At 51.8% G+C, this 26609-nt stretch overlaps 8 protein-coding genes and 2 non-coding genes across 10 annotated transcripts; 5 read left to right on the top strand and 5 right to left on the bottom strand.

Moving 5' to 3' along the window:
• Window positions 1–1121: 1121 nt before the first annotated feature.
• Window positions 1122–5133, top strand: J4E82_004192 (uncharacterized protein; the record flags this gene model as incomplete). The annotated part of the gene is made up of 2 exons (XM_051730471.1): window positions 1122–4221; window positions 4271–5133. The coding sequence occupies 2 exons, from the start codon at window positions 1122–1124 to the stop codon at window positions 5131–5133; spliced, it is 3963 nt and encodes a 1320-aa protein (XP_051589810.1).
• An 811-nt stretch (window positions 5134–5944) lies between these two features.
• Window positions 5945–6037, top strand: J4E82_004191. Its single transcript has one exon. It is a non-coding gene; the product is annotated as a tRNA-Val (tRNA).
• Window positions 6038–6580: 543 nt separating this feature from the next.
• Window positions 6581–6721, bottom strand: J4E82_004190. Its single transcript has one exon. It is a non-coding gene; the product is annotated as a tRNA-Gln (tRNA).
• A 361-nt stretch (window positions 6722–7082) lies between these two features.
• J4E82_004189 (uncharacterized protein) lies at window positions 7083–9037 on the bottom strand (the record flags this gene model as incomplete). The annotated part of the gene is made up of 5 exons (XM_051730470.1): window positions 7083–7418; window positions 7467–8188; window positions 8235–8277; window positions 8332–8709; window positions 8759–9037. The coding sequence occupies 5 exons, from the start codon at window positions 9035–9037 to the stop codon at window positions 7083–7085; spliced, it is 1758 nt and encodes a 585-aa protein (XP_051589809.1).
• A 760-nt stretch (window positions 9038–9797) lies between these two features.
• J4E82_004188 (uncharacterized protein) lies at window positions 9798–12868 on the top strand (the record flags this gene model as incomplete). Its single annotated transcript, XM_051730469.1, has 4 exons — window positions 9798–10310; window positions 10361–11696; window positions 11991–12481; window positions 12533–12868. 4 exons carry the CDS (start codon window positions 9798–9800, stop codon window positions 12866–12868), a joined length of 2676 nt encoding a protein of 891 aa, XP_051589808.1.
• A 220-nt stretch (window positions 12869–13088) lies between these two features.
• On the bottom strand, window positions 13089–15255 carry J4E82_004187 (uncharacterized protein; the record flags this gene model as incomplete). The annotated part of the gene is made up of 3 exons (XM_051730468.1): window positions 13089–13781; window positions 13844–14335; window positions 14743–15255. The coding sequence occupies 3 exons, from the start codon at window positions 15253–15255 to the stop codon at window positions 13089–13091; spliced, it is 1698 nt and encodes a 565-aa protein (XP_051589807.1).
• A 375-nt stretch (window positions 15256–15630) lies between these two features.
• J4E82_004186 (uncharacterized protein) lies at window positions 15631–16699 on the bottom strand (the record flags this gene model as incomplete). The annotated part of the gene is made up of 3 exons (XM_051730467.1): window positions 15631–15944; window positions 15994–16361; window positions 16413–16699. The coding sequence occupies 3 exons, from the start codon at window positions 16697–16699 to the stop codon at window positions 15631–15633; spliced, it is 969 nt and encodes a 322-aa protein (XP_051589806.1).
• Window positions 16700–17260: 561 nt separating this feature from the next.
• J4E82_004185 (uncharacterized protein) lies at window positions 17261–18510 on the top strand (the record flags this gene model as incomplete). The annotated part of the gene is made up of 4 exons (XM_051730466.1): window positions 17261–17407; window positions 17468–17576; window positions 17627–18100; window positions 18152–18510. The coding sequence occupies 4 exons, from the start codon at window positions 17261–17263 to the stop codon at window positions 18508–18510; spliced, it is 1089 nt and encodes a 362-aa protein (XP_051589805.1).
• A 412-nt stretch (window positions 18511–18922) lies between these two features.
• J4E82_004184 (uncharacterized protein) lies at window positions 18923–20687 on the top strand (the record flags this gene model as incomplete). The annotated part of the gene is made up of 2 exons (XM_051730465.1): window positions 18923–19005; window positions 19073–20687. The coding sequence occupies 2 exons, from the start codon at window positions 18923–18925 to the stop codon at window positions 20685–20687; spliced, it is 1698 nt and encodes a 565-aa protein (XP_051589804.1).
• Window positions 20688–23844: 3157 nt separating this feature from the next.
• Window positions 23845–25044, bottom strand: J4E82_004183 (uncharacterized protein; the record flags this gene model as incomplete). The annotated part of the gene is made up of 2 exons (XM_051730464.1): window positions 23845–24665; window positions 25041–25044. The coding sequence occupies 2 exons, from the start codon at window positions 25042–25044 to the stop codon at window positions 23845–23847; spliced, it is 825 nt and encodes a 274-aa protein (XP_051589803.1).
• Between the last annotated feature and the right edge of the window lie 1565 nt (window positions 25045–26609).

The following is a 26609-nucleotide window of genomic DNA, read 5'->3' as shown; positions in this document are numbered from 1 at the left end:
CCTTGTCGGGTCATTTCCTTCACCTCGCTAAGGCATTGGCCATCGTCGCGGGACGCATTTGAGGGAACGTTGGACCTAAATGCACAGCCAATGAAGCTTGCCTGAAAAGCGGAAGGCGGGTGGGCTCGAGCCAATAGTGTGGTCGTAGTACAGGGGTCCCTCGGCTCAGCTGCATGCAGGGATACTTGTGCTCGCTAGTGCGGAGACGTGCATAAGCAAATGGACTCGGACATCGAAACAAATTTAACAGGCACAGATGGGGTTTGATTGATCCTATGAATCCTATTCGTGTCTTTGGGCATAGTTCCGCCTCCCCAGTGGACTGTGCGGACTTGTGCCTGCGTTCCGGGATCCCAGCTGATGCATGGGCGATCACAGCGATTTCATGCTCAAGTTGTGCCTTGTCCCTCCCTCTCCTCCTTACGCTCCGTGCCGTTGACGACACACGGCTATCTTTCTCGTAGGGCCCGCTGCCCGTTGCTTGACAGTTCTTTTCTTACCATCAAAAGTGTTTTAGCCCGCGCCGTTAGTCGCTTTCCTCATCTCGTTCGCATCGCATGTACCAATGAATTGAGCAACGTTTCTGAATCTGTCGACCATTACCAACTCATAACGTCATTCCTTCGGTTGTAAGTGTCTATTTGTTATCGTGATTCGATTGCTGTCTCTGGACGTCTCTTGCTTCAAGTCACACCGGACTGACCTTCGCTCCAGAACAGAGACCATCTGAACGCTGCTTTCTCGTCGATATACTTGCCCCACGTAATACGGTCCGACGCTTTATACTTTTATATACCACGACTCGTCCTTTCTCAAGTGGCTGGAAATCCAATACCCGATTATAGTAATAGAGCTCGATCGGTACGTCGTTCACCGTCACGTATGCTGGAGGTTGATATTGTCTTGAATGGTACATCTTCGTTGTGAAGACGCGCCGCCGAAGGGCTCGTGAAGACAATCCTGATCATTGCACCGACGGCAACCGACCCGGTCTCGATTAAATGCTGATCGCGTTACAGGCATGTGTTAGACTCCATTTACAAACAGCACCACTTTACTGTGGTTCTGAACATTTGAGTGTGTAATAAACCGACCGAAATCTAAGCCACGCGCTCAATATCATGTCTACCGATTACTTTTCGGATCAGGAGACCTTCCTTACCAACCACCCTCTCCCCACACCCGTTGGAACGCCATACAGCTCCTTGTCCCGGACGACGTCGAGATACGACACCACTCCAGGAAGCGACATTCCTAGTTCACCGCCTCCTTTCCCGCCAGATCATAGTTTCAGTTCCGAAGATGCTGCCAACGACGAGAACATCTCGGTGTTGGACCCACGCCGCTTTACTCCAACCTTGCATGCGAACCTGGTTTCAGAGATCTTGAACCTCCGTCGGGAGCTAGATTCGAAACATAAGTTCATCGACGATCTAGAGACCAGTCTGCATACGGCGCGCACCGACAACGACGCTCTTGCAAAACAGCTATCATCAACCACCAAGGAAAGCAAGACAGCCAAACGCCAGCTTCAGCACTTTGAGACCGAAACCCTCGCTGCACTAGAAGAGATTGCAGGTGAAAGAGACAAGTTCAAGGAAACCAACGCCGACCTACGGGAGAAGCTAGCAGCAGCAGAAAAGAGAACACGAAGCCAAGATGATGACTCTACCAAGGTGCACGATATGTGGGCTCGGGAAAAAGAAGAGTGGGCGGGGGAAAAACGAATGCTGGAGCGACGTGTTCATGTGTCAGAAACCCGGTTAAAGATGCTTTTGGATGAGATCGCTATACACGAGGCTGCCAATGAGGACGCTGGTGCCGAGAGCGAGGCAGACGATCCAAGCCGGGATACTGGAATACCAGAGAGTGACGCAGGAAGCGTACAATCGTCACCTCGGCGAAGACCATCCACTCGCCTTGCACGCCATTCAAGGAATCGAAGCAGCAGCAGCTACAAGAGTATTGGACGCAACTACCGGATGTCTTTGATGAGCTCTGATGGACACTTCCGAGGCAATGGTATGAGCCTAGCAGACGAGCTTATATTCGACGAAGAGGAGGAGGAGCTGGACGAACTAGAGCTCGATTCGGATGATTTCCCTGAAAATGAAATGCGGGCAAGAAGAGCACGCGAATCCCGAATGTCGATGTTACCAGACGAAAAAGCAAAGCGCATCCTAGGATTGAGTAATGATACGCAACAGGGTATCCGGGATAGCCCTGTCATGACAGCCGATGATACCGAGCCGCGGAAGTCGTCGTATGAAACAGTACAGTCATCTGTAACACTGACGCCTCGCGATATCACTCTAGTATTCCCGCCAACACGTCCTATCTATGTTGACACCGGTGTACAACCATCGCCACCGCCTTCGCCTACGAAGCTTGTCATGGTCGAAGCGGCATCGCAGACGATTGAGCCATCCGTGCCGATGAAGTCGGGTGAATTCTCGTCTACCGCTGCTGAGATTGAGGCGAACCAGAGCCGAAAGCGTGTTTCAGTGCCCTTGGCTTCTAGTCCACCACGCCAAATCAGTCCTGAAATTTGCACTACGACGTCAAGCTCGGTACAAACCGTTGAGCCGCTTAGCCCGCCGCCTACTCCCAGGATTCCTATGCCTGCAGAAAAAGCAACTCTGTCACCGGTCGTACAGACCGAGGTCGTATCTACAGCCACACAAACAGACTCTATGGTCGAGCCTGAGGCCGTGGCTGAGACGCCTAAGAAGTCTCCGCTACCGACCCCGATTACAATCCCTTCGATTGCCATCCATGCTCCTACATCCGCTCCTTCATCGCCGAAAGCCCCTATCCTTCCTCCAGGCACTAAGACCATATCAACTCAGACAAGCGGCGATCTTGTAGCTCCAATGCGCTCAACTTCGATGCAGACTGAACCAATCAGAATCGACCAGAGAGCTATCAAGCTTCCTGCGCATCTTCTTCCTTCTGCCATCTCTTCCAAGCCTGGAACGCCTGAGGCTGACAGCAAGGTCGTCAAGAAGGACTTTTCGAGCGATACAGAGCACTCTGCTCTCAAGTCGACCACTCGTCAAGATTTCATTGCTCGTCTCGAGAAGGCCGGTGAGAAGAAGATTGAGAACCGTTACCCCGGAAACAATGACAATGGACCTTTGTCGCGCCAGCTTCATTCAGACATACTGAGTCGACCTTTCCGAACAAGCAGTCTCTTCGCTGGGTTCGATGGTCCATCATCTGACGAAGAGGACGATGATGCTGATCTGAGTGACGATGACTACAGGAGCCTACAGTACTCTACTCCGATGCTGTCGTCACGTAATGCAAAGAGTGGACGACCAGTGAACCCGCCCACGCCTGTTCCAGAAGACAAGGAGACTACACCTATGTCCAGGCCATCTGTTGACTCTGTTAACAGCGTTTCATTGGCGTCCAAGCGTAGCTCGATGGAGAAGCCTTCGAGGGTTGGAAAAGCACAGCGCAACTCGATCAGTCGCCAGCCCAGCATCCGACGATCTGCCATGATCCAGAGTGGCACCGCAGCTCACAGCCGCTCTCGTAGCCCCAGTATTGGAAGTCTAGGTTCTGGTAATCACATCCCGAAGCCACCCTTTCCAGTGCCTACTCGATCCAGCTCGCGCAACAAGCCATTGAGCAAGAGCGAAGGCTCGCAGAGCCCAACCCCTCGCAACAGTGGCTCGTATGCCGGCCGCCGTCCGTATGGCGTGAAGCATCAGCGGAAAGACAGTCTACGCAAGGTACGATCTGCTGCTCCTGTAGCAAAGGGCGCACGCTCTCGCAGCAGATCGCCCACAATGCCTGCGACTCCAAGCAACGCCGACACAGATTCAATTCCTCCGCTACCCAGCGACATTGTGAGCGCGAGCGGCTTCCGCCACCGACACCAACTATCGACAGCCACTGCAGCAACTGGTTTCACAGCCAATGGGTCCGCCAACGGGTCCACCAACAGCGCAGTATCGCACACTAGTGTGGTCGATGCGATTGCTGCAGCCATGATTGGAGAATTCATGTGGAAATACGTTCGTAAGAGGAAGGCATTTGGTGGCCCTGACACGCCTGCAGACGTCAGTCGCGCCGCAGAAGAGGCTTCATTGGCCAACCATGGTGTAAGGCATAAGCGCTGGGTCTGGATTTCGCCATACGAAAGAGCCATTCTGTGGAGTAGTAAGCAGCCAACCACTGGCTCTGCGTTGATGGGGAAGAGTGGTCGCAAACGTGAGTTTCAAGACTGGTCACAAATTTGTCTATACTAACATATCTCCAGTCGTCATTCAGTCTGTTCTCGATGTCGCCGACAACTGCCCTCCTCCCAAGAACGAAACACTCTTCAACCGCTCCATTCTTATCCTTACCCCTGCTCGTGCACTCAAGTTCACTACCTCCACACGCGAAAGGCACTACCTGTGGCTGACAGCACTTTCCTTCCTCGCTCACTCGAGCGCACCGATGCCAGATCTTGGCTCTCTGCCACCTGTACCACCGCCAGTCGATGAACCACAACGCCAGCAGGGCGCAACACTCCGCCGCAGCCGCGTTCAGGATTCTGTGCGCCTTGCTAAGGGTAGGACCAATCCGGTCATGGCTCGCTATGCATCTCAGGATGAACCAATGCCTAGTCTACCTTCTCTTGCTGGGTTTGAAAGCGCTATGCCAGACGCTGCTAGCCCTCCGGTCATTCCCCGTGGTCCTCAACACGGTAGGAAGAGAAGCTCTACTGGACCCAGCGCACCTCCACCAAGTGTCCCGTTCCGCAGTTTCTCACATCAGCACGTACCCTCCGTATACTCAAACGGCTCTTCCGACATGTACAGCGCTGGCGTACCACCGTCCGTGCCTTCTTCGGTCTACAACCCCAACAGCGGTGCTATGAGTTCTCGAACATCAGAGGCCAGCACGTCTACTCGTCAACACTTTTTTGACACCATGGGCACCGTTCGCATGGAAGCTTTCATCGACAACGCTCTTGGTGACCCAAAGCAATTGAGCAGCTACGGCGGGCGAGCACCGCACATGCAGCACCGTCGTCGTCGTGGCAGCAGCCAGTGGAGCGCCAGCACACGTGACCAGTCTAATCGTGGCGGCGGTCTCTTCGACTTCGACTCGAACGATCCTTTCCGTGGCTTCTAAAGTAATTCACTGCGCTTACGACTCGCTCATGTGTGACGGGTATGCTTTACGGTCGATCGGTTGTCTTCTGTCGTGCGTTGCTCTGTTTGTCTTCGGGTTGTTTCCCATCGCTCACTTGTATCTTCTCACATCTTTCCTACCACTAGGGCTACGACCCATACGACCACACGTCATCACTGCGGAGGCACACTGGCCTCGACTGCATTTTTCCTTGCTGTCACTTTATTTCTCAGTCTTCTGTTCTCCCACTCGCTCAACATACCCTAGGGGCCTGCCTGCAAGGCTAGAAAGCGGTCGTGCTCGCGCACAACATATCATCTATACCGCCTATTTGTAATGTTTCTTCTCCAAGCCGGCTTTCGCAGCTGCGCACCCTTGATACCCCTCTCGCTACCTTTACCACATGGTTTTTGAGCGCCTTTTGTCTCCTTTTTGTGTCTTTTCCTTGCATGAGAGTTCCACGCCCACTCTGTCTTGGTAGGGCGTTGAGTCTGGGCGCATCTCGCACTCACTCGCTACTTGGTTGTGGATGTTGTTGGTTGGGAAGAAGTTAGCTGGTTAAAGTTGATAGTTTGCAAAGAATGCTACAATCAATACCGCTATCGGCCATTGTCTATTCATCTTCGTGCAATGTCGTGACGTTAATATGTCCATTCTATTCGTCCCCTGATCTCTCGGAGTGGGGATAGTGCCACCGAGCTATCCGCATCCCATCAGAGCTATATTCACTCGAGGTTTGTTCTTGCGAGCCTCGCCGAGCGTTTCTAACAACATTATATTGTTTGTAATTTGGCTGTTAGTCATCAAAGCGGGCTCGGTGGTGTAGTTGGTTATCACGTCAGTCTAACAACAACAGTTGTTTCTTGGACACTGAAGGTCCCGAGTTCAAACCTCGGCTGAGTCATCTGCAATATCTACTACACAACGTGTAGTAGCTTGCTTTTTGTTGGCTGGGAGAGCTTGGTGAAGTTGAATTTTTTGGACTTGGAGTTCTGCACAATAACGATCATGAAAAAAGATTACAATCATTGAATAGAGATGCGTTTGGCAATGCAACAATGTAGAGTTGTTATTCCTCATGAGACATGTTGGCTTTTTTGCTTCTGCGATAAATTGTGTGGTGTCTAGGGTGGAGACGAAAATGGCGAAACTTCGGCACCCGAACCTTCAGAACGTGACGCAGCAAGCCTAAGCATGCATAGTGTATATGGGGAGGGTGAAGGCGGATATCCGTCTGTAGCATGTATGCAAATACATTTATTATTTTACATGCGTTGTCATGATGTTCAGGTTTCTGCAAGTTGAAATGGCAAAAAATCTTCCAAGTCCACCACCACCCAACTCACACCAACTATACCCCCTTCACTTCTCTACGTACCCACAACCTCTACGCTTGCAAAAAGAAGCTCTTGCCGGAATCGAACACTCGGCAAAAAGAGAGTTCTGAAGGTCTTGCCCGGAATCTGAATTATTATTAGCAGATGACCAGAATTAACTGGGGGCTGAATTGGCTTACCGAACCGGGGTTGCCGGAAGACACTGATGATGAGATCAGAATCCGGAGTGATAACCGCTACACTACAAAACCGATTGTAACCGATTTGTTTGGTTGATTGATGGTGCAAAAGAAAAATTATACCGTATATATTAATGGTTTGTCCATAGCTAGAGGGAGATGGTCGCCGAAAAGTGGCGGGGTTCGTCAAAAATCTGCTTCAGGGGGTGGAGCTGGGTTGCGTTAGTATGAGCGCAACGCCGATATACACCGGGTCAAATGGAACAGACGCGTTAATATCACGACGTTTCACGAGGGAATCAAACAAGTGCGGAGAAGATGAACCGCTGCAGCCTACGATAGTCTCACGAACGGGGTTGCACGGAGCCTAGTAGCAAGGTAGACTTTGAAGCTATGCATCTACACAAACAGTATATTATTGCGTGTTGTTCTCTTACAGCTTGCTGCCTGCTTGTCTCCTCTTTTCCTTCTCCTTGTCTCTCAGTAGCCGCCGTAGAATCTTTCCTGATGGCGACTTCGGTATCTCGTCGATGAACTCAATACCACCACTGATCCACTTGTATCGCGCCTTGTGTTCTTCAACGTGCTTCTGAATCTCGCGCGCGAGGATACGGTCATTTTCTTCCAAGCCGACTGATGGCGATTTGACGATAAAGGCTTTTGGTACCTCTCCAGTCTTCTCATTAGGGATCTGGATGACGGCGCAGTCATTCACAGCAGGATGCGTCAGGAGATGTGCTTCAAGCTCCGCAGGTGCAACTTGGTGGCCCTAGGGGTTTGTCAGCATATGTCGCCATGAAATGGTTTGTGCCCGTACTTGAACCTTGATGAGCTCCTTGATGCGATCGACGATGAAGACATGTTCGTGACCGTTTGGTCCCTTCTTGAAAACAGCCTCATCTCCGGTACGCATATACCCATCTTGGAAAGTCTCTTTGTTGGCTTTGTCATTGTTCAGATAACCTAGCACGACTGAAGGCGACTTGACCAGCAGCTCGCCAGGCTGGTCATAACCGGTGATCTCAGCACCTTCGATGGTGACAATCTTACACTCGATGCTGGGGAGTAGGGAGCCAGAAGATCCGAACCAGATGTCGTCAGGGGAAGACGAAGAAACAACGGTACACGTCTCTGTGAGGCCGTATCCTTGTCTAATCTTCCAGGTGGGGAATATCTTCGCTAGATCCTCTGCCGTCTCTTGTCCTAAGGGTGCGGCACCAGTAAAGATCGACCACACGGAGCTGAGATCGTATTTGTCTAGTAGGGGCTTGTTCTTGGTCATCAAGATGATGATAGGTGGAACCAAAAACAACGAGTTGATCTTGTAGTCTTGAATCGCCTGGAGAGTCGATGCAAACTCGAACTTGGGGAGAACCACCACACCATCTCCACGGTAGACGTTCGCATGGCAGATGACAACCAAGCCATAGATATGTGACATGGGCAAAAGACCGAGGGCGATCTCAGTATAGTCTGACTGGTTGCGCACATCGTTGATGATGGTATCTCTGAATGGCTTCTCGTAAGTGCAAATTTGCACTATTTGTGGTTAGCTACTGCATGATGCGGATTCGGGGCGTCTTACTTGTGTTGGCAATGACATTTCTGTGTGAGATCATGACACCTTTCTGCACAGGATGTCAGTGTGGACTTGCGTGTACACGAAGATGTTCGCTACTTACGGGTAGACCAGAGGTACCGCTGGAATAGCAAAGGAACGCCGTTCGCAGAGCACCATCGCCCTTCTCCCAATTTAACTTTGGCAGACGATCAAGCTTCTGGCCCTCACGAATGAGGTCGTCTACTGTCTTAAGCCCTTGTGGTGTCTTCTTTCCAGCGAACGATTCCGGCACTTCCAATATGTAGATGCGATTCTCGGGGATGCCACTCTTCTTCGCTGCTAGTCGCGCAGTCTCCAATAGGGGAACACAGGTGAAGAGGGCTTTTGCGCCTGAGTTCTTCAATTGGTACTCGAGTTCGGCGGCGCTGTATGCGGCATTGGCGGGTGATTGGATGCCGCCCAAACGATGCGTGGCCCATGCCAACGGGAGCGTATCGATCTGCCGGTTGTCAGTATCCTCGTGGATGTGTCGATCAAAATATGCTTACCGTGTTGACGGAGAAGACAGCAATGACTTTGTCCCACTCGGTTGCCTCGTTTGGATGGAAGCCAAGCTCTTTTGACAGACCCCGGGCAAGATAGTCAACACGGTCGCGCATGTCCAAACATGTGTAAGCCTTTCCGGTCAGTCCGCAGATGAAGGGTTTATTCGAGTAGCCAAGCGGATGACGGCCATAATGCTCATCTAGCATAAAGTCGCAGATGGGAATCGAATCTGGCGGGTCGAAGGGAAGCTGCGGCACCCATGAAGGAGGATGGAAAGGCATATTGGATCGTGTCTAACGGTACGTCAGCTATGCGCGGAGCTTTGAGAGAGATGCAGGTGCGCACATATGGTAAGCCGCGAATTGGCGATGCAGGCAGAGGTTAAAGGAGGAATCATCGCTCCAGCTTTAACGCATGCGCCCATCTTCCTCAATGACGTTAGTATCGTCGGATGCCGTCTCTTTCGCAGCCGACAGCTTATGCCAGCCCCCAATTGTGGGGAAAGCTGGGGTAGTACCGAGGTCATGGACTAATGCGGCTACTCCGTCCTTAATTCCGGCCTTGGGTCGGCGACGGCAAGACACGACTCACAATCCCGACATAAGCACCTAGAATGTAAAGTTTCATACTTGCGATCAAATATTGTATAGAGGCGTGAGGCTCGTCATACCTTTCAGCCATGGTTCTCGGGTGCGCTCGAAGGTGCTATCACCGAGTATGGTACGGTACAGCAAGAGCGATCCCCGATGACAGCTCTTCACTTCCATAACCTCACACGTTTGCTCACTCCCATCATGTCGCTCAGGTGAGAGAGGCACCGCAGGTCTCAGCGTTTCCTTACCGCTGTCTTTCAATTGTCGCACAAGCTCAATTGAGGTTGTATTGTCCGCATGACAGACATGACACCATCCTTTTCACTACCTCTGATTTCACTCCGTTGTTTCTAGACTCATTTTGTCTTTCTCGTCCCTTTAACTATCGCTTGTAAGCAATCGAGACTTCTTCTATCAACCTGCAACTACCATTCTCACTCATCTCGCCATGGCATCCTCGAAGCGCAAGTTTGATGACGGCGACTCCAACTGGGAGGTTACACAAGTAGTGAAACCGCCCAAAGTCACTGCAGAAACAGCGGCAGCCGAATTGCAAGAAGATCGCGGTAACTATGGAAGTAGGGCTTCTCAGCGCCCCAGGCGAGCAAGGAAACGCCCAGAAAGGTTCGCCGATCAATTGTATCAACCTGTCTCCAAGAAAAAAGAGACGCCAAAACGAGTCACGAAACCGCTGATAAAACCTCCTTCGAAACGGTCATTGGCTACGAAGAATTCTACAAGCCGGCGATCGTGGATTGAGCCTCATGCGGTAACTGATACTGTCGTTAACATCGTCGATGACTCGCCGGGACTACCAGCAAGGTTGTCCAAGATAGTCCGCCTGAAGATTCCGCTTACAGGCTCGACACTCGCTATACCTACAAATCAACCGAGGCAACAATACAGCGACGAGTCCGAGAGTGAGCTGTCGTCCCCACCAGCATCGTTGCCCTCGAGTCCTGTTTGTAGAGCTAATCCAAGTTCCTAGCGGTAAAACTAACATGCAAACAGGTCTTTTCCTACAAGAATATACAGAACTCGCCTCCGCTGGACAGACGAGGCCAATGTGCTCAGCGTACACCAGAACCTGTACCTGCATCTAGTCAAGATGTTGCAACCCCATCTACTGCACCAGAAAACCCTCTCACTAGCCAAGCGACTGTATCACAACATCGTGAGCCGAAGACACCCGAAGAAAGTATCCGTGGTACCCCAGCGTTTGTCCATCATACGCAAACTCAATCTTCGCCGGGTTCGCCCGAGATCCACGATCGCTTCACCTACCTGACACCCGACTCGGCATTCTACCGCGACGCGAATACTGTATACAGCAAGTTGGACGTTGGGCTTGAAAATGGCCAAGTGCACAACCAGATTGAGATGTCATGTCGTGGTAAGACCGAGCCACTTCCGAGTTTGTATGCGGCATCGGAAGCAACAACGGAGTGCGAAGAACTGAGTGGCCCTCTCGTTGGAGAACAAGTCTATACATCCGACACCGACTACCTCCGTGATATAACCGAGCGGCTCCTTGTCCAACAGAACAAAGGTCCAAACAAGCCAGAGCCATACGGACAACCGGAAGTATGGGCAGATGGACGACAAGAGCTTTGCGAGACACTACATTACTATCGCGCATATCAAAGTGCCTGCTACTCTACCGGTGGTTTTGCGAGAGGCTTTATGTTCGATAAGGTTGCGCATAATCGAGACTACATGGACAGTAATGTCGTCCTCTCCAGAGCAGGTGGTGGTCTCATGAAAGACATAGACTCTGGTGAGATGAAGTCGAAAAGGGATCAATCAGAAGATTCTGCTGCTTTGGGATTGAGGAATTGCATGATCCACCGCAACCCAGTCGTTATTATTACTGGAGTTGACAGCCCAAATATCCCATCGAAGCCACCGCACCAGTACTGTGTTCTGGATTACTTCAAACCCACCCACGTCTGGGCTGAAAAGAGTGGTGACAGCAAGATTGTGCGGTACCGATTCGAGAAGTTGAACACGAAGAAAGAGTCTTGGTGGCGGGCGAAGGATGCGCAGGAAGTGATAGAGCTCGGCTCACTGCCATCTCCAGTCGAGAAGGTATGTGGAAGCTGCAATCTTCAGTCTCCACAGGTGTATCTAAATGGGTGGATGTGTCTACAGTCGGCATGCACCGCTTTTTGGAAAATTTACACTAACACAGCCGAACCTGGAAGAAGTATGCCAGCACAGGAGCCCAAAGAAGCGTCCTTGGTATACGATCCGCGCTTCCTCAAGCAGAAGACACCTTGGCACAATGACGATCATGACTACCCTCTAGCATCCAATGCCGCTGAACTGTCTAGGCACGCTGTTCCAGGTGAGAATACATCAGTCGCATTTTGGTCTGGCATGGTCTGCCCGGACTGTGGACGCTGTACGTCCCGTTTGAACTGGACAAACTGGGAGTGCTCCAATACCGCATGTCGATATACAAGAACACATCCACATACGCTCATCCCTGCACTCTCCCTTCGTGACCCACTCTGGCCAATCACTAGTAGCTACACGTTATCCAGAGATACGATGTCACCTAGGCTTGAGTTGAAAGTGTCCTTTGAGCATGGGTATCGCATCAACCGTTACGAGATACCTGGAGTAAACGGTTTCATAGCGCACATGGTTGCTAACAAGACTGTTCTTGAAGAAGACGGCGGACCAGACGCGATGTTTGAGGAACTCCAACAAACAGATATTGGGCTACAGCGCCGATCTATGCCTAATGGCCAGCTGAAGGGACCCAACTACTGCCGTCACTTCGCTGTCAACTACGGTATGCCGTACAAGTTCATCGCAGCTACAGCATCTCGCCCCTTTGATGGAGCAGCTCGCCCAATAACAAGCACCCGTAGTCGACTGAACTGGGCCGCTAAACTGCTTCTAGCAGAGGAGAATGGCAAGAGCATGGACGAAGTTTGCCAAGAGTGGCAAGAGAAGGAGTTCAATGAGGTCCTGGCGTCAGGGTACTTCGAAGAGCAGAAGATCAATTACCATGATGACGGCGAGTTCGGTCTCGGCCCGACTATTGCGACATTAAGTTTGGGGGCACCAGGGACAATGCGGATCCGAATGAAAGCACGTCACTATCATGGCGTGTCTTCTGTCGTAAGTCTGTACGATGACGCTGCTCCAATCCCAGGGTGCCAACAATAAGAGGCTCGTCTCGCGCTACAACTTGCTCTTGACGTCCTCAAAAGATCAGACACCAAGGCATGGAACACGAGGAGGAAGCAGATTCCCAAGCAATTGGGGCTCACTCACAGAGGCACTGCGAGAGATGTGCTGACCATGCAGCTCGGACATGGCGATATCGTCGTCATGCACGGTGCGGATGTACAGAAATACTATGAGCATGCTGTTGAACATGCGGGTAAGCTGCGGTTTGCGCTTACATGCCGGTACATTGATCCCGAGTCGCTGAAGCCCGAGGACCAACCGAAGTACGCGGTTGGATCCGATGCAGAAGGATACGATGGGTCAGGATTGATGTGAGTGATGGGCAGTGTTGGGAAAGGAAGATCATGATTGCGGGTTGCACGCGGACTAGAACAAAGTAAGAGTTAGAGAGGACTTTTGATAGGTGATCGTATCTGACGGACACCATGTCATTGTAATCATATCGAGGCGTGTATGATTTGCATTTCTATACACAATTCATACCGGGTATTTAACTTTTGTTTTGATGCGCATCACTTCGTCATTGTGTTGGTCTTCATATCTCTTGCTTCCACTCCTTGTTGAACGCTCGTCCGATGACCATTCTCCTCACTTCACTTGTTCCAGCACCAATCTCGTACAACTTGGCGTCCCTGAGTATCCTTCCTACAGGAACTTCATTCATGTATCCCATACCGCCCATCAGTTGGACCGCATCAGCCGCAACCTCGCTTGCCCTTTCTGCGGCATATAGAATCGCTCCCGCACAGTCCTGTGTCTTGATATCAGGGCTGGCATGCGACTCATCGACGGCGCGTGCCACGCTGTATGTGAAGGCCTGACTAGCGCGGTACTTTGTGTACATATCCGCCAACTTGCCCTGTACAAGCTGGTTGTGTGCAATTGGTGTGCCAAACTGCTTTCTTTGGTGTGTGTAGGGCAGGACGTTGTCGAGCGAGGCTTGCATGAGGCCGAGTGGTCCTGCGGAGAGGACAAGGCGCTCGAGATCTAAGCCCTCCATCAGGACGCGGACGCCGCGGTTTATCTCGCCAAGGACGTTCTCCTTGGGGACGAAGACGTCTTCAAAGACCAGTTCGCCTGTGTTGGAGCCGCGCATGCCGAGTTTGTCTAGTTTGTTGGCGACGCTGAAACCCTTTGTGGAGGTCTCGACGATGAAGGCTGTGATGCCTTTGGAAGCGGCGTTGGGTTCAGTCTTGGCGTATACGACTATTACGTGCGCGTCTGGGCCCTGTGAAGTTTGTATTAGTATGCGTGTTCCTCTTCAGAAGACTTGTGACGAGAGACTCTTACATTCGTGATCCACATCTTGGTTCCATTGAGCAGATAGCCACCATCCACCTCCTTGGCCGTCGTCTTCATGCTGACTACATCACTCCCCGCGCTGTGCTCACTCATAGCCAATCCTCCGATGTTCTCTCCACTGATCAAGGCTGGCAAGTATTTCTTCTTCTGCTCCGCATTCCCGTTCAGCATCAACTGGTTGACACACAACTGGCTGTGCGCCGCATAACTCAGTCCTATGCTGCCGCTCGCCCGTGACAACTCCTCCATGACGACGCAGTGTGCTTGGTATCCCATGGCCAGTCCGCCAAACTCCTCGTCGGCTGTTATGCCCAGGAAGCCGGCCTCGCCAAACTTCTGCCACATGTCGTTGGGGAATTCATTCTGCTTGTCGGTACGCGCGGCGACTTCTTCGGGGATCTCTCGCTGGGCAAAGTCACGGACTGAATCGCGGAGTTCGTCGAGGTCGGATTGCGTGGGTGGTGTGAAGGCTTTTGGATGCTTTGTCGATGCGTACCGCGCGGTGGTGGAGACGGCGGCGGGACGGACGCGTGTTTGACGGATGCTGCGCGTGAAGAGGCGGGGGGCTAGGGACGTCATTGTGATTGCTATTTACTATGAAGATTGAGGAACTGAAAAAAAAAAAGAGTTCATGAACGAAGAAAGTGGTGGCATGTTTCGACAATACCCGTTCGGTTTGCGACGGCTGATGGACCGAGGCACCTTCCTAACTCATGGTATTGCGGAGAGGCTAGCGTCTGGGGAAGATGAAGCGGCCCAGTTCCGCTCTCCCGTCACACGCGTCGATGAACATGTACATTTTCAGCAACCCTTCAGAGCTCATCAACCTTCTTCATGCCCCGGTCGTTGCACTCTCCTACATCCAAGGCCACCAAAAACCTGCTCACGGCATTATACGCTGCAACCGTCGCTGTCAACTCGACAACCATGGTATCCTCCAGCACCGACTTGACCATCTCCGCAACCCCATCTTCCACTTGCACACCCACAGTCATCTGATCCGTGTAAACCATGACCGCGTACTCCTCCTTGCTGAATCCTAACAGACCTTCCTTCTCCACTTCCCCATGTCTTGTGACAGGTAAATCAAATACAGTCTGTAGTACTTGTTTGGACACGCCAGCTTTCAAGGCTAGAGCGGCATGTACATCCCACTCATGAACTGCATGGTTCAGCACGGCAATACGGCTTATGGCCAGTTCCTTGAGATTGGCAGGTAAGCTGGTCTTGGTGCGTATCGCGCCGATGAACGAGTTCCAGCCGTCCGCTACGGCGGGGTTGTGTAGGAGGGCGAGGTCGAGAGGGATGAGGGGGCGGGGCTTTCGTCGCTCGGCGATGCGCTCGTAGATGGGGCGAGCTTCTTCATTTGGGGGCTCGTTTGGGGCGTAAGGGACGCGCATCTTTGGTGAGGTTGTTGAAGCCAAGGTTCATACGTGGAGGCCGGATGGTATGGTACGAGGTTGAGGACGTACGAGGTTTGACAGAAATAGGCGGAGGAACATTGGAAGTTGGGAAACACAGGACAATCGAGAGATTTATATATCCACTCTATGCACATGCAGGGACTGTGACGGATATGCTTTCCGGTATCTGGAATAGCTAGATGCGCAGTACCTAAACTATGCGAAATATGAAATCGGAGATAGCCATTGTCCCAATCTCGTGAGAGTCAAGTCGTCAAAAGAGCACTTGATTATAGATTCATTCATGCCAAATTTTCCGCAAATCCCACTGTGAAATATTTACATATGCAACGCCGCCAAAAATTATCTATCTTACAGCCTGCTCTGCTCGTCGAACACGTTCGGTAGCCTGGGAATACCCTCCAACCTGGTCGTCTTCTTGCCTGCTGGTGCAAGGGTAACATTGTATGTCAAGTCGAGCTTCGCCTTGGGGTCTTTGCTGGGCTCGAAGTCTAGCAGCAGGTCGTCCTTGACCGCAAAGACGGTGTCATTGGTGACCCATTGGTCATCGCGGGGGTATAGTTGTGTGATGAGTGGCTTGTAGTTCTCGGCGGAAACCATGAGATGGATGTGTGCGGGACGGAAAGGGTGGCGGTCGAGGGTCTTGAAAAGTTGACCAGCAGCGCCTGTTGAGTGTCAGTTGTGCTCGTGCAAGGTCTTTGGAATTGAACATACCATCAGTAGGTAGCGAGTACGCTGTTGGCTTGTAGCAGTAGTACCAGTACTCGCCATTCTCGTTTGTAGTGAACTTTCCTCTCAGGTTGTTTGGCTCTTGGTTCTCCGGATCTTGGAAATCGTACTTTCCGTTGGCGCTTGCTTGCCAGATGTCGATGACTGCGTTGGGGATGCCCTTCTTGGTGTCAAGATCCCTGACTACACCATGCATGAGAGTTGTCTGGCCATCGGGGTGTGGGTTGCGAATGATGGTGTCGCCAAGGTCGCGGAATGGCGAGTGTGGTGACCAGAAGGGGCCGAGGATTGTGGATGAAGTAGGTGTCTCTCCAGACTCGTTAATGTGCCTGTGTGCAATCTCGTCGACCAATCTATGGCGGAGTCAGTATGTTGATTGTGCTTGCTCGAGCTTGAAGACTTACGATTCTACGCCCAGAACATCTGAGATACGATGCGCCTCGTTCCTGGTGGAAGTTGTGGTCTTGCCAATAGAGTTGACGAATCGTACACCCTCGAACCACTCCTCGTTGGTAAGCTCGACCTCACGGATGAAGTCGTGGAGATGCCTGATCAGCTTTCCCATGACGAATCGTGTCCGCTCTGGCACATTTGGGCCAATGGCGTTGATGACGGCGTCGGTGAAGTTAGGATCGAAGCGATGCTGGCCATTCTCCTGAGGCTCAGGCGCTGTCTGTGTGTTTGGGTCCATCTTGAGTATGTAGAGGATAGGGAAGATCAAACAACAAAAGGTATCAAGAAGGTGTTAGAGATGGAGTAGTGCAGTTAGACATCAAAGTCCGGGGCACGAGCAGCTTAATAAATAGTAGCTGAAATCCAGCCGGCCGTAGCCAACCGAACTGGTGCCGTTTGCAATGGCCGTCCCTCTAGCTGCGCATCAGGCGAGAGCTTGTCCAAATCGTCTGGCGGCATGCTGTACCGGCTTTCAAGCGTGCTGTGAGCGCGAACAGCCACAGTGCCGAAGGTTGCGCCATGTCGCGACGATTGCCCCGCCTTGACCTGAGCGGATTGGCGAATCAAAAGGCAGCCGATGTGGAAGAAGACTTATCCGCCCTTTTTCCCTCAGATTTAGCGTCATCTGCACTAATGCCCCGCCCTCGGAGGGGGACCCCGGAAGTTTGACGACGCGACGCGATGGCCGACTTACTGAGAGGTGGAGGGCAGGTCCGGCAGACATTTCGTCCTGTAGTTTCCCACGCAACTTGTTCGCCAACGGGGAAGACACGTCCTGTAAAAAGAAGGAACCGCCAACATGGTCAAGCATCATCTCATGATCGGCACTTGGACGCCGCCGGGTGTGATAATCACGGTCGCGTTTGACGATGAGACACTTAAGCTGGAGCTGGTGAAGAAGACGGAGATTCCAGAGGATGAGCCCATAAGCTGGATGGCTTTCGACGTATGCGCGCAACTCCCGAACATCGATGCAACCAACAATGGCTGATCACCAGAAACACAGCACAAGAGGAAGAACATCTACGGTGCTTCGATGAAGAAATGGAGTTCGCATGAAGTCAAGAGCCCGAGCGAGATTGTACATACTGGAAGCTTTCCCATGGGCGGACACCGTAAGCCACACAGCATGAGCATCGCATATCACTACTGACAACCTTCGCAGCCAGAGCAAATGATGCTGACACGAAGACACGTGCCATCTTTCTCCTTCCCGCCCAGAAGCCCCCATACGCTGTATACTGCAACCCGTTCTACGACTTCGCTGGCTACGGCAACATCTTCTCCGTCAACCCTTCAGGACACATCAAAGAGAACATCCAGAATTTCGAGTACTGCGAGAAGACTGCGATCCATGGCATGGTCTTCGATCCCTCCGAGACCTACCTCTACAGCGCGGACATGTGGGCGAACCGAGTATGGTGTCACAAGAAGATAGACGACGAGGGTAGACTGGAAACAGTAGGCTTCACTGAGGCTCCGGCGCCGAAAGACCATCCAAGATGGGTAGAGATGCATCCATCTGGAAACTACCTCTATGCCTTGATGGAGGCAGGAAATCGGTTGTGCGAGTATGTGATTGACCCGCAGACGAAGTTGCCCGTCTACACACACAAGACGTACCCGTTGATCCCGCCTGGTAAGCTGTTTCTCTACTCATGATCACCCCAAAAGCTAATGAACATCTCAGGTATCCCCAATGCAAACACTATGTACCGCTCGGACGTTTGTTTCCTCACCAAATCCTCAAACTACCTGTTCGCGACTTCCCGATCCAACTCCTTCTCTCTCACTGGTTACATTGCCGCCTTCAAGATCGCTCCATCAGGCGCCATTGAGCGACAAATCTGCCTTAACCCTACACCGACCTCTGGTGGCCACTCGAACGCTGTATCACCATGTCCGTGGTCGGATGAGTGGTTAGCGCTTACAGACGATGAGAAGGGTGGGGTGGAGATATATAGATGGCACGACGAATTTTTGGCACGCGTCGCGAGATTAGAGATTGGCGAGAAGGGCTTTGGCATGAATGCGATTTGGTACGACTAAGTTGATGTAGGCAAGAAACACATTTTCCAATAAAAGATGTTTTTGGATAGAATTAAATGCGCCAGCAGCTCAAGTTCCTCAAGGTCATGCACTCGGAATAGCTCTGGTGGGAGTAGGTACTGATAATCCTCCACGTCCCGAAACATAGCGTGGAAGGGGCGGGTCTATGTTCAGCCTCGGAAGAATGAGGGGCAGCGGTACCGCCGTCGCCCGAACTAACGCCAGCCGGCAAATGTCATCGGGGGACCTCTTCTTTCCCCAACTTCGTCATGGTTCGCACGAGGGATTTGGAGTAGCATAGTTGCATTAATCGAATCCATATACCTTCCATCCTCTTGCGTTTCTTCACCTGTTTACCTACTGCTTGCAACACTCATACTGAAGTCACAGCTACCCCACTGCAACAGACACCATGGCATCCAAATCAACACCAGGCATTTTGTACGTGACGATGCAACCCAAGGAGGGCTTGCCTGAAGCACAGTTCCATGATTGGTAAGTTGACCCTCCATAGTCGCATTCTTGCTTCTTCGCGATCCCACCTGACGCTCTTCCCGCCAAGGTACCAAAACGAACACGGCCCTAACCGTCTCCGCCTGCCCTTCTGCAACAACGGTTTCCGCTACCGCGCAACCGACCTCGAGAATGCGTCCGGCTCCAAAGATAAACCAGAATGGATGGCCATTTACGATTTCGACGAGCTCGAATGGCTCACGAGGGAACCGTACACGAAGCTTCGGAGCGCACCGGTGCAGACGCAACGTGAACGAGATACCATGAAGCAGATATTCGTGGACAGACGGTCGTACGACTTACTCGGCGAGTGGAAAGGCGAGGACTTCAAGGACCTGCAGAAAGTAGAAAACGAGGGGGAGAAGAACGTGATGATAGCCGTAAGCTTTGCGCTGCAAGACGGCGCGGACAAGGAAGAAGAGCTGAAGAAATGGTATCACGAGGAGCATGTACCGCTCCTGCAGAAGGTCCCAGGCTGGAGGCGGACTAGGAGGTTTGTCACATCTTACCTAGATCTCGAAAGCGGACACAAGTCAGAGAAAGAGTTCCTTGCGCTGCATGAGTATGCGCCGCAGAATGGACTAGGAGGGCCCGAGTTTAAGGCTGCTACCACAACAGATTGGTGCGACAAGATCTACAAAGATGTTGTGAAAGAACGGAAGAGGAGGGTTTATGACTTGTACTATACGTTTGGGGCTGCGCAGCGCGACCTACAAAGTTTGACAAGCAAAGACACGGCACCAGTGGAAAGCACAGAAGGCAAGGTCAAGACATATCCAGCGCACACGACATCAGACAAGCGACCGGTGATTGAGAGCTTCATCACAACGAAAGACGGTGTGGAACTCCAGTACCGCCTCGAAGGCTCTAGCGATCCCAATGCGCCTTTACTTGTTCTCTCGAACAGTATCCTCGTCGATTATGGTATTTGGGACGACTTCGTCGCCGAGTTTTCAAAAGCTACAAACGACAAATACCGCATCCTCCGCTATAGCACTCGTGGACGTCATACGCTTCCGTCAAGTTCTACATCACCCATCTCAGTTCACACCCTCACAGACGACGTCATCGCACTGCTCGACGCCCTCCGCGTTAAGAAAGCATCTATCGTCGGTGTCTCTCTTGGCGGCGCAACAGCACTCAACGCAGGTCTCTCTTACCCAGACCGTATCTCAGCGTTTGTAGGCTGCGACACCAATGCCTTCGCCCCACCTTCCAATGCCAATGCCTGGAACGAGCGTGTCGGCGTCGCTGAGAAAGAAGGCCTAAAGGCCGCATCCGGCGAACCCATTGTTGGCGAAGAACTCGCAGAGGTGACAGTCCGTCGCTGGTTCGCCAAGGAATCTTACGACGATGCGGAGCTAGCGAAGAAGGTTCAACGTGTCAAGGACATGGTCAAGACGAATTCTTTACCTGGTTTCCGTGATTCCGTCAAGGCGCTGCATCAGTATGATATCAGGGAGAAGATGGCTGGGTACAAGGGTAAGGGCGCGTTCTTGGTAGGTGCTGGCGATGGCGTGCTGCCTAAAACCATGAAGGAGAACATGGCGGATAAGCTTGGTAGTGGTGTTGAACTGAAGATTGTTGATGGTGCGGGACATTTGCCCATGGTAGAGCGGCCTACAGAGGTTGCGCAATTTGTTGCGAAGTTTCTAGAGGGTTAGGATCATGTTGTTCTGTGCTCCGAGGTAGTTTGTTATTAAGAACGGCCTTCCTTGCGAGACAAGGGGCCTCGTTGAGATGAGCGATAGAAAGTTTCTCAATTGAGTAAATTTTGCGGGGTCGGTTTGATGACTGCAGATGTTGTACTCCAATGCAGACTACCTAGGTACAGTACATGCAGTGCGTCAGGAGTGGTTACACAGCATTGGGTGATAAGCAATCGATGGTCAATGTAGAACTTACTAGATATGGTGTTTTCCGTCTGCAACAAAACATCCGTCAATCCAGATTGGTTGGATCCGCGGCTCTTTGAGTGACGAAGAAAACCGCGAAGCTGTACATGATTCTTCCTAGGGATATCGAAGCACCAGTGGTCAAAAGAAGTATCCATTGGGAGGTATCATCCTAGTTCATAAAAATTTATGGCATGGATTCAACTGGAAGTACGGTAAGTTGCCGGACGCGCGGTGGAAGGTGTTTCCTTATTATCGCGTCTTTGAATGGTATTTATCGTATCATCTTTTGCATAACATGCTTAGTACAATTGTTGGATGATCCCAAAGACCGATCATGCTTAGGTACCTTCTTCAGCTTTCAGTAAACCACTTACTCTCCCCAACTACATCCTACCCCCGGTCCTCTCTCCCATCCACCCAACTGGTACAGTTAACACACCTCTTAGCCTTCTCACTAATGTACTTTCTACAGAACTTGCACTTGACCTGCTTCTTCACAATATTGTCCCCGCTACCCCTCGAATATGCCAGCGCGATGACCCAAAGCGCCAGCGCGATCGCCAGAAACCTAATAATTTTATCTAGGAAGTCTCCATAAGCCAGTACCACAGCACCGTCATCGATGGCTTGTTTAGGCGTGTTGTAGCCGTTGGAGATGGAGACATTGTAGTTGGGCCCGGATTGCAGTATGGCGAATTTGGAGTCGAGGTTGCGAGAGAGGAAAGGGAGGAGGGAGATTATGGGTAGTATTATGGAGGAGACGAGAGAGTTTGCACAGGCCGTGAAGGAGGCTGCGAGACTGGTTGCTTGGATTAGTACAGTAGAGGTATATGTGTTTTTGTAGGACCGTGGTACATTAATCCTACAGCTACTTCGAGCACGTTGTCGCGTAGGGCGAAGTTGCTGAAACTGTCCCAGGCACCCGCTGTTCGCCTCTTGATTCCTTGTTCTGCATCGCGGAGTGTTTGCTGGGTATTTTCGTCTAGACGCGGCATTGTAATGCTTCAGGGGGGTTGAGATGGTAAGGGTAGGTGTGGGTGCGAATGCATGTGGTGCATGGTTCATCAAAGCTGGAGTCGCGTCGCAAATAACGACGTCATCAAGACGCGTTAGGTCTGGGCATATCACGCGCGTGAGTGTTGCAGGTACGAGTTTTTTGTCCACAGAACGACGGCCTCCATTGGAGACGCAGTCTGTATTGTGTGTTTTGCAGCGACGGCTGTTTCCAGCGCAGCGATCATGTTCCTTTAATCCATAACTACCGCGAACTCTTCTCCACTGTCTTCCAATGCATCCTGAAACCCAGCCTACTCCACGCGTAAGCTTCCCCAGCCTGTGGTCGGTCCACTTAGCGAGACGCCAGATAGATCGACTTTCCTTACTGTCATTGCCCTGCGTCTACCATGAGGCCAAGCGGCTGCAGCGCTGCACAGCGACAGCGCACGACATATACTGCAACATGACGAACTCTTGCGCATCATCTTACTCGTCCGCGGTTTAACATGCCATATACCAAGCCCTCTACGATCGCATCGAGAATGATCATCACGCCTTCGGATACACATCCCATATCTCCTGATCCTCCGCCAATCTAAGACATGGGCGTACACACAACGACCCCACAGTTCGGCCCGTCTGCGCAGAAAGCCACTCTTTTCCCGAAACACAGGCCACATGCCCAACCCACACCCCACCCCACCGTCGTAACGAGAAACATCAAAAAGAGACCCCGCCTGAGCGCAATCACGCCAGCCTCATGATTCAGCACTATCGTCAACTTTGCCGACCCCGGATCAAAGCCCACCACAGAGCTTGCTCGCGCCGCGTGACCCTTTGCGGCAGTCGGCAGTCTAAGATCGCCCGCCTAGATGAAAGGGTGAAAGAGAAAACCCAAGACGCAGGGTCTGCCGTCCGAAGGAGATAGAACAGCATGGACATGACAAGTGGTCAGGTTATGTCAGGTCAGATCGTATCAAGTTCGGGATAGGTAAGCCAAGTAGATCACCGCCTCGCTCCATTTCGCGTAAAGATGCGCAACAGGAAATGCTGCTTTTCTGCAAGAATTTCGGCACGCTGCGCTTCGTGAATGGAGGAAGTGAGGGGTACTCATGGATACATTCATGCCGGTAAATGTTTTTTCGGCACGCTCTCATGCGAGAGGCTGCATACAAGAACAGAACAAAGCGGTATAGCCAAGCCTCATTGTGGTAACTGAAAAGGAAAATCTCGACCCCTCTACTGCATGCAGGCAATCGTGAGGCTGAATTGACGAAGAAAAAAAAGAGTAGGCTGGTTGATAAGACAATCTTCGCCTTTTCTCGTAACACACTTGCGATACAGCGGTGCCGATAGACCCGATATTTTCTGTGAGAGCTACCGCGGAGGGTTTTCGGGTGGTTCAGGGTTGAGCGGCGGTAAGCGCGCGAAGAGGGATGTTCGCTGTTAGGGTGTGGAGGGGTAGATTTGGGTACTTGGTTGTTTTCGCTATCGTGGGTTATGCGGCGTGAGGTCACGGTACCGCACGCTTACTCTAGCGTGCAGTAGTCACGTTTGGTGTGGGGGACTGGTTGCGTGTGCTTGACAGTATACGCGCTTCCAAGGGCTGATGAGAAGAAGTTGTGCCGGGGGGAAGCCTTTTTGATGACGAACTCGCAATTGGTGTACATGGAACGTGTGAGGATGTGCATTAAGATATTATGAAGTGGAATTTGTTTGTTCGATCGATCTCATACTGGCGCGATGCGCGAACAGTAAATGTAAATGCTCAGTAAAACTCCGCCCAATGCGTATAACGTTGAAATATGCAAACCCGTGGTATACCAAAGACGCCTCCCAATGCTGTATGCGTAAAGTCAAAAAGCCACCAACGCCGCGGAATGCTGTGTAGCCGGCCCCAACCCCACTACACCTTTTCTCCTCGTGATTACAAAATTGACTCTCCTGTCACCGAGTCCACTCTCGCTCTTGACTTTGATCGTGTCGACGACCTCCGTCGTTCTGCGCCCTCCTTGGGCTTCCTTGTTTTTGCGCGTCGTAGCGCAGGAACATCCTCCTCTTCAGACTCGTCTACAGTGAATAGATCCGGGCTGGGTTCCCGCCATGAGTGACGATGACCAGATAGTGTGCGCGAGTAGCGGCGACGATTTTGCTGCTTGCGAGTTGCAAGATCCTGTGCGCGACCTCGAGATGGTTCAGTGATCCTGATTCGTGGTGGGCTGAGTTGAGACACGACATGTGGTGTGTCGTTCAGTCGGTCGTCATCGAGACCCATGAAAGACTCTTCCTCCTCTTCTTCATAGATGGTAGGTGCATGGTACTGGTTGTGGAGCTGGCTGTGGTTGTGCTTGACGTATCGGGCCCATTTGTTGGCGACGTTGGACTTGAACTTGGAAGACTTAGTTGCGCGTGGTCCTTCCTGGAAGTCAATGCCAGCGCTGAGAGACAGTTCGTACGGGTCATCAGCTTCAGTGATTGGTGGTGAGATGAAGTGCGAGAAGGGGTCTTCGTCGATGTCTGGAAGGTCGTTCTCATGTGTGTCCTCGTTGCCGTTCTCGACCCAGGGCGGGAAGGAGTAGGAACGGGGGGCGCTTCGTAGATAGGAAGGCATGATTAATAGAATATCCTTGAATTTTCGAAGGAGTGATGAACGTCGAACGGGTAGCGACGGTTTAGCGCTTGATTCAACCTTGACCAAGGCGATGTGACCGAGAATGGTGTTCAGCTCCGGCTCCTGGCCGGTCCTTCCTTAAACAACAGCTTGCGAACACTCGGTAACGAGAGCTCACAAGTGGTGGAGGAGGAAGGTTGTTTTTGTAGTTTAGCCAGTGGTGAGTGGCGCACGCAAAATATATGCGTGACTTGGGCGTAAGCTTCTGATAGAGTCACAGTAAGGCGGAGTGGATGAGGCGGCGACGATGAGACAATGGTAGTGCTGCCTAGGAAGTGTTTTGTTTGCCTGGTAGGGGACGAGTCAAGAAGCGACCGTTAGTAGGAAACCGTGGCTTATCCTCCTCGAGATATCCTGATACCGAATGTGTATTCTGGAGGATTCCCTTGGGTACTTATGTTTGCAGGCGAGAGATGCAGCCGGAAGAGGTGCCCTGCATGTGCAGTGCATACGCATTAGCGTGCGGTGTGGATGAGAAGCTTAGTGCAGCGTGAACAGAATAGGGTAGGGATCCCAGGGCGCAAGGGACTGGGTGACAGGCAGAGTGATGGCTGGCGGACCACATGAGATGGTTGGCGGCACACCATCTCGGTGTAGGATGACCTGCAGCAGGCTGCACGCGCGCATTGGCCACTAGGTGTTGCGGACTCGACGGCCGTTAATGCAGGACTGTCGATCGATGTATTACCGCTAAATGTCAAACTATGGCCAGAGACTGACCAGCGCGATCGTGCAAATTGCAGCGAGGCGTCAAGAGGAAAGGTGGACTAAGGAGTGGGTTGCGGTGGAGCCAAAGGCCCGAAGACACTACGTAGTCACGATTCTGCGCTAGCGGCGGGGCAGATCACACAGCATACCATCACCTTCTCTCCATTCCCACTCAGCCTCATTCTAAGCTTGCCCTCTTCGGTCCACCTCACACCCTCTTCTGCTCACACGCCGCCTCGCTTGTGTCTCTGAGAGGTCATGACTGAACTGCTTAGAGTCCCGCTACATCCGCCCTACGATACCTATCGTGAGCATGACGAGGCTGCTTGCGTGAACCTTTGTTCTGTGCCTGCAGCCGACGGTGTACTACACCGAACCGGGCGGCGTTCCTCTCAGAAGGTTTCATCAACAGGCCATGGCTGGAGTTTCAGCTGAGTGTCTGATTCAGCTGATGCGACTCCAATACACCACAAGCGACATTTGACCTTGGATCATCGTGACTTTTGCTCACCATTCGAAGTTTGATAAATTGGTCGACCAGGGAGGACTACCATATCATTTGACAACCTGGGATAACGCGGCATAATCACTTGGCTCCACTGTGCAGTTTTCCAGTACTGCGAGATTGCTACTGTTTTCCAAGATTCCTCTCCTCACGACTCCGTTACGGCCCGACTCCGCTTGGGCTTTACAAGAGATGGACTGACGTAGTCTGCATACACGCGACCTGTATGTTGGGCCTTTGGTTATTACAGTCACTGTTCTATGACGTCCCGCGGTCAACGACGACAATGTTCAGATGGAGGTCAGTACCGCGGTTCCCGGCGCCAAAATGGGCGTGCGCCTCAATACCTGACTAAGAACTCTATCTCACCTACCACGGTGTCACCTGAACCCTGAGCCGCCTGATGAGTCGGCCTCGCCTGAAATGCTTGGATTTTGATGCGTTCCGCTCGCTTAAACGCCCCAAAAGAGACCTCAACTGCTCAGCATCAGCTCTCAAAACGACTATGTGAACGCCTCAGTGGCTTATAATGTCCTGACTGATGTTCGGCGTGCACGAATGCGACACATCCCCTGGCTCGAGATACCACCCACCCTGTTGATTGACTGCGCATACACATGTCAATCTCGGCTCCTCTCTCCAGAACTACTAGAAGTCGCTTACGCCATCAACAAGAGGCGTTCGAGCAGGAGATTGGACAGCCCTACTGTTATTTTTTAATGCGAACCAAATAACGTCTACGAATAGAAACTTGTCGTTCTTTGACGCGCATAATCAACGTGCAAGTTTTGATTCGATCAGTCCTCTC

This window comes from Alternaria postmessia (assembly GCF_024291825.1).
Source record: "Alternaria postmessia strain BMP 2775 chromosome Unknown scaffold_19, whole genome shotgun sequence".
In the NCBI taxonomy this organism is placed as follows: domain Eukaryota; kingdom Fungi; phylum Ascomycota; class Dothideomycetes; order Pleosporales; family Pleosporaceae; genus Alternaria; species Alternaria postmessia.
The sequence above is the reverse complement of the archived record's forward strand: the minus strand, read 5'-3'. Positions and strand labels throughout refer to the sequence as shown.